Here is a 6,675-nt window from a genome sequence, read left to right as displayed (position 1 = left end):
GAACCACTATAGTCGAGCCAACGAGAGAGTACTATTGGGCGGCGACCAAAACTCGTCCGTTCTCGCGCATTCCCACCACTAAAACTCCCAAACTGCTGGCCCCCGTCAACGCTGGCCGCCGACACCGATGTCGCCACCATCGCCGACGCTGCTGCCACCACCGCCGTCATTTAGTGAGTGGGGGTATTTACGGCGGCAACTAGATGGTAGAGTGGGAGAAATTTGGGTACGAAACCGCGGAGCTCGATCATTTGGATGCGCGAAGGAATAGTACTCTGTCGTTGGCTTTAGTATAAAAGTACCTTAATTTTTGTCAGTGCGACGGCTATTTCAAGTCCATAAATTGGTTTTGAATATTTTGATATAGACATTATATGACTTGTGCATGTTCGTGCGTGCGACCACAAATCAGATGAGAAATAACAATGTATTGTAAATTGATGCGGTCCGTGTGTGATAATTTACTACACACACTAAGACGATCAGTAATCGCAGAAACGAAATAATTGCCTAAACACAACTCCTTAAAAATGACACATTTGCAGGGGCCTTAACATAAAAATATAATAATTAATATTTATTATACTATAATTTAGTACTTCCACGAACAAGATACGACAAATCGTATTATAAAAATAAACTGATTCCCATATAAAAACCATTAGCAGACAATTAGTATTAAAAGCAAGTAATATAAAAAAATACCATTTGTGTTTGTTGTAATATAATATTCTAGAATAATGAAAAACAATGATATGTATTTATTAAAAAAAAAATAAAAATAGTATTATATAATACTTATATAATATTCATAACAAAAATAATTTAAATTAATAATTATTATTTTATGCTGCATTTTTTACTTATATAATGACCTTTTACAGCACTTAAATCTTCACTGTCACATGATTTGTGAAACCAATTCCAACATTCCACACAATGAATTAGTCTCAGTTCATTTTTGAATTAACTACAGCCCGTCCCGTCTAAATATTGACCTAATTACGCGCACGTGTGGTGGTGGAATCCTGCCCCGTTTCTGCAATAGTTTATATTTTTTCATAATTTTTTTATCAAAAGATAGGCTTTAATCTACTTAAATTTTTGATATACGATACATAAGTCTTAATTAATTTTTGAATTAACTACAAGCTACAGCTCGTCCCGTATAAATATTGACTTATCTACGCGCACGTGTGCCGGTGGAATCCTGTCTCGTTTCTGTAATAGTTTATATTTTTTCATATTTTTTTTTTTCAAAAGATAGGGTTTAATCTACTTAAATTTTTGATATACGTTTAATAAGTTTTAATTAATTTTTGATTTGAGGACAGCTCGTCCCGTCTAAATATTGACCTATATATAGCAAATAGTCAACATTTATATTAAATAGATGTGTAAATCATATACAATTTCCGAGGTTTACGTTTAAATATCTACAAATTATTATCTAGATATCAAATAATTTAGATAAATATTCCAATAATTTAACGATATTATTATTATGTCGAATTCGGTATATTCAATTATGTACAATGTCCATTTATTTATGGAATAATTGTTGAGTAATATCATAGTAATATTCACTTACTTTCATTTAAGTGATATTTACTATCAGATATTAAATAATAATAATTATTATGTCAAAGATATTGTTAAATATTAAAATTATATTGCAGTCAATATCTAAAAATAACTTTGCCTGCGGGAATTACAGTTATTATAATAATACATATATTATATTATATGCGAGCCTGCAGCCAGCTATAGCTATATAAAACCCCCGCGTATAATAATATTATATTATTATTTGCTCTTATCATATTTATTATAGTATCTGCAGCGCCACTATATATTATAAGCACAAACATAATTTTTCTATCGTGGTGAAACTTTGGCTAATGCGTGAAGAGCTTGTCATTCCGCTATTATTCTATTTAAAATCTGTGTTGTTATTTATTGAGTCTGATTTATAATATAATATATTATATATGCAACGTGTGCTGTGTGCATTGGAGGATTATTGGAATAAAATAAAACTTACTGACGAATTGTAAGTATTGTAAATTATGATAATTAAATTATAACTATTATACATCGATATATTTTTGGAATGTATACTGTAAGGAACTATACTTTAATTACCTATTGTCGAACATAATTGGTAATTATAATGCATCGTAATAACTTTATGAGCAAATCTACAAAACGTAGAAGAGTAATCGAGGAATTGAATTTGCTTAAACATTTAGCTGAGGGTGACTATAATAATGAAATAGTTCAAAGCAATCAATCATATGAATGCTCAAACAATAGTCCTAGCTCAACTGAATTTAAAAAAAATTGGTAAAAATATCTCTTTTATTCTAAACAATACAAATAATAGCCAAAATTTGAACAAAAAAGATAACTTCTTGGAACCAATAAATAATTTTTCAAATTTTGAAAGTAAAAGTGATAGTGATGAAAATGGCAGTGAAGAAGAATATGGTAATATTTATGATCGACAAAAATCAGAAACCCAGAAAATTAGTTGAGTGGGAAATTGATCATAATGTACCAAATAATACATTTTCAGAATTATTAAAAATTTTAAAAGAGCATACATGTTTCAGTAATGCTAGAACACTTTATCAGACCCATTCTAATATTTCTTATAATCTACCTGTCCAAGTAAAAACAGTACCTCTAGGTATATATCATCATTTTGGCATTAGTAATGGTATCAAAAAGTATATTGATAAAGATTTTTCTGGTGAAACAATAAAATTGGTTATAGGTGTAGATGGTTTGCCTTTAGTCAAAAGCTCATGTAGTTGTTTTTGGCCTATATTGGGATATATAAGACAAAAAAATCAAATAGTTTTTCCAATTGGGATTTATTGGAGAGAAACCTATTGATAGTAATATTTTCATAAAGGATTTTGTTAATGAAATTAAATGTTTGTCTTTGAACAGTGTTGATGTTGAAATACTAAATAAAGATAAAAAAAAAATAATAAAAACAATATTTATTAGAATTGATGCATTCTGTTGTGACTCGCCAGCTAAATCTTATTTATTGAAGATTAAAGGACACGCTGGATTTTACTCCTGTACTAGATGTACTGTACAAGGTGAATATTTATTAAGAAGAGCATGTTTTCCTATGCTAGATTGTCCAAAAAGAACTCATGAAGATTTCATCAATCATATACAAGAACATTATCATATGTCTGAAAACATTACAGAAATAATTAACATTCTCAATGTTAATATTGTAGATAGTTTTGCTCTTGACTATATGCATCTAGTATGCTTAGGTGTTGTAAAAAAAATTCTTACATTATGGAAGGGAAGTAAAGATATAGGTAGTTTAAATGTAAATTGTCAAAAATTACCTGTTAATGTTATTAAACATATATATACCAATCTTTTATCTATAAAAAAATGTATTCCGTGTGACTTCAGTCGTAAATCAAGAGGATTTGATGAATTAGCTAGATGGAAGGTGACTGAGTTTAGGCAATTCCTTCTTTATACTGGAATTGTAGTAATAAAGTCACCTGTGCCAAAATTAATATATGAGAACTTTTTATGCTTGAGTGTAGCTATGACTATATTTCTAAGTCCTAATTTAAGCCATTTGTCAAATTTAGCTAAATCATTAATGATAGATTTTGTAAAAGATTTTGGATCATTATATGGTGTACATTTCATATCACATAATGTACATGGACTAATACATTTAATAGAGGATTATGAGAAATTTGTCTGTCTTGATCAAATTAGTTGTTTTAAATTTGAGAATTATATGGGACAGCTAAAAAATATGGTACGAAAACAAGACAAACCCCTTCAACAAGTAATTAACAGATATAATGAACGTTGTTTGAAATTAGACAATAATATGAATGGAGATAATAAGATTAAACCAATATTTAAAATGATTCATAAAGAAGAGCCGTTACTTAATGTAACTAGTTCTCCACAATATAGAAGTCTAGTTCTTGATAAATTAATAATTAAAAGACATTCTGATGCTGACTCATTTGTGGGTATTAATGTTAATGGAGAATTGAGTGTTGTTAAAATAGTTAACATATGTTTTAACACACATACCAGTACAGAAGTAGTCATAAGAAGAAAATTTGAAGTGTTAAGCTACGGTTTCCCTGCAGTGTCAAACAGTGGAACAGCACAGCCGCGTCAGACGCCGACCTACGTCCAGACCAGTAGTGACGCTAGACGCCGCGTCCAGACGCTAGAGGGAAAACGTACCTTTAGAGAATATGTTTGAAAAACCTGTATAGAGTTGTAAATTAGGAATTTATAAAATAAGTAATTTTTCTAAAGTGTTATGTGTATGGGACATTAATGACATCATTACAAAATATGTTTTGTACTTGTGTCAGGTCTCAGAACAGTTCTTCCAAAATGTAATATTCCTGATAATATCATGGAAGAACATTGTTGCCAACATAATTTATTAATGACCATAGGTGATATTAATGGTATTGCCAACATGTTTTAAAAACATTAATTAATGCATATTAATAAACTTATTAATGCATTATTATAATTTATTATAACAATGAATTGTTAGTTATAACCTAGAAATTAGAATATCTGTTTAGTGACTACTGACTACTGAGCATACATGTTTAGAACATTTTCTATCTCAATGAAGAATGAAGATGCTAATTAGCTGTAAGTATAACATTTTTCAGATTTCCTTTTGTTCTAAGTACTGAATATTTTAATAAAAACAATATGATTATGTATCAATTATGTATTAAGTATAATATACAAGTAACCGAGTATTAGAGTAATAGGGGTAATTGTTAGTCGTTGACGTTGTTTGTCAAATAATTTGTCAAAAAATATTAATTGTGTAAAAATAATGTATAAAAATAATAATTGTTGGTTGCTTGTCAAATAAATTGTGTAAAAATAATGTACAAAAGTAATAATTATTGGTTGTTTGTCAAATAAAAACAATAAATTAGGAGCCTTCTATTAAATTTTCATGCTTTTGTATCCAACTAAAATATCAGAAAAGATACTGTTGAAGAAAATCTAAGTAATTTAATTGTCCTAAAAGTCGATGACAGACATTAAAAAAATGAAAAAACACACATAATTGTAAAATAATTGTTGCTTCTTGACGTTGTTTGTCAAATAATTTGTCAAAAAATATTAATTGTGTAAAAATAATGTATAAAAATAATATATGTTGGTTGCTTGTCAAATAAATTGTGTAAAAATAATGTAAAAAGTAATCATTGTTGGTTGTTTGTCAAATAAATCGTTAAAAAATAATTAATTTGTAAAAATAATGTAAAAAAATATAGAATGGAGGCTATGGTGATGGAGGTGGACCGATTTGGCGTCTTAAGTAATCAGCATTAGCTTGACCCATGCTTCTGAGACATCTCAATACATCATTATCTTCATTGAGCTGTTCAATAGCTCGTCTTATTAGCGCTGTGTTTACAGCACGTTCCCCTCTGGAAGTTTGATCCCGGATCTAAACAAAAAATATACCTAACCAATAAGGTTGATTATAATATCATTTAGTTTTCATCTCAATGATTGTCCTCACGGCCTGCCTACCGTAAGATTTTGTCTGGCTTGAAACATCTCCACATAATACTGGTTTTCCAAAATTCTCAGTTTCTCTATATAGCGTAAAAAAATTAGAAATAACAAAACAATTTAATTTGCCAAAGAAATTATGCCTACAAAGTAATTATTATATAATTAGATGTTAAAAAAAAATGTTCATAAATATATAAAAAATAAATTATTTTTTTATAGATTACCTACGTATAAAGTCCCAGATGTTGGGATGCATCCCAAAAAATCTGAGCAGTTGATTGTGGAATGATTCCAAGTAATTATTTGTCCTTATTTCGCTGGAAAACACAGTTATTAATTCAGGTCCAACTTGAACCAACCAAAAGTTTTGTACGTATCTGTTAATTAAAACATGTCAATTATTATATTTTTATTTTTTTTATTTCACATAGGTATGATAAGCTGCTAAGTGTTCAATAAATATATATATATTATATACCCGATTAAAAATATTTCCATGCGTTGGTAGACTTCAATATTTTGATGTGCATAATCTAAAATTGCCCTAAAACCATAATTTATACAAAAATTTGGACAACTTTCATTTCCTTTGTTGGCTGGTAAATGAGGCAATGCTAAAACCTAAATTACAAACGTATATTTCATATACAATTTATTTTATTTTTACAGGTACTAAAAATAGTTCATTACCATTCGCAATACACGGGCAGCTATAGGATTTGTTTTAATGAGGTCTAATACCAGATTATACTTGCGTCGACAATATCTCACAATTGACTAAAAGAAAAGTAATTATAATTTTTTTGCAAAACATAAATTATTATTTTTCTACTGTTGTACAAATTGTCTACAGCTTATGTAGTATAAAATAAATAATATTAAAAAGCTCAAACTATTACCTGGCAGAAATGGAACCAACAACATTGTAGTCGACTCTCTGGAAACACTTCTTGTACAGCATTCATCAGCCCACGCTCATAATCGGTGATTATTGTAAGACCATCATAATCCAATGGTAACATATTTCTAACTAGGTACTCGAAAGAAACTGGTAGGTATATGTTTGTTCTGTAGCCATTGACAAGAGTGCGTATA

General features: G+C 29.1%; 1 protein-coding gene across 1 annotated transcript; it reads right to left on the bottom strand.

The window, feature by feature from the left end:
• Window positions 1-5,232: 5,232 nt before the first annotated feature.
• LOC107884022 lies at window positions 5,233-6,194 on the bottom strand. Its single transcript, XM_029492827.1, has 4 exons — window positions 6,059-6,194; window positions 5,809-5,957; window positions 5,596-5,660; window positions 5,233-5,509 (listed from the first exon to the last, which is right to left on the bottom strand). Exons 1-4 carry the CDS (start codon window positions 6,076-6,078, stop codon window positions 5,342-5,344), a joined length of 402 nt encoding a protein of 133 aa, XP_029348687.1. The 5' UTR covers window positions 6,079-6,194; the 3' UTR covers window positions 5,233-5,341.
• Between the last annotated feature and the right edge of the window lie 481 nt (window positions 6,195-6,675).

The sequence above is a fragment of the Acyrthosiphon pisum genome, chromosome X (genome assembly GCF_005508785.2).
Source record: "Acyrthosiphon pisum isolate AL4f chromosome X, pea_aphid_22Mar2018_4r6ur, whole genome shotgun sequence".
In the NCBI taxonomy this organism is placed as follows: Eukaryota; Metazoa; Arthropoda; class Insecta; order Hemiptera; family Aphididae; genus Acyrthosiphon; species Acyrthosiphon pisum.
Note: the sequence above shows the minus strand (reverse complement) of the source record. Positions and strands in the feature narration are given on the sequence as shown.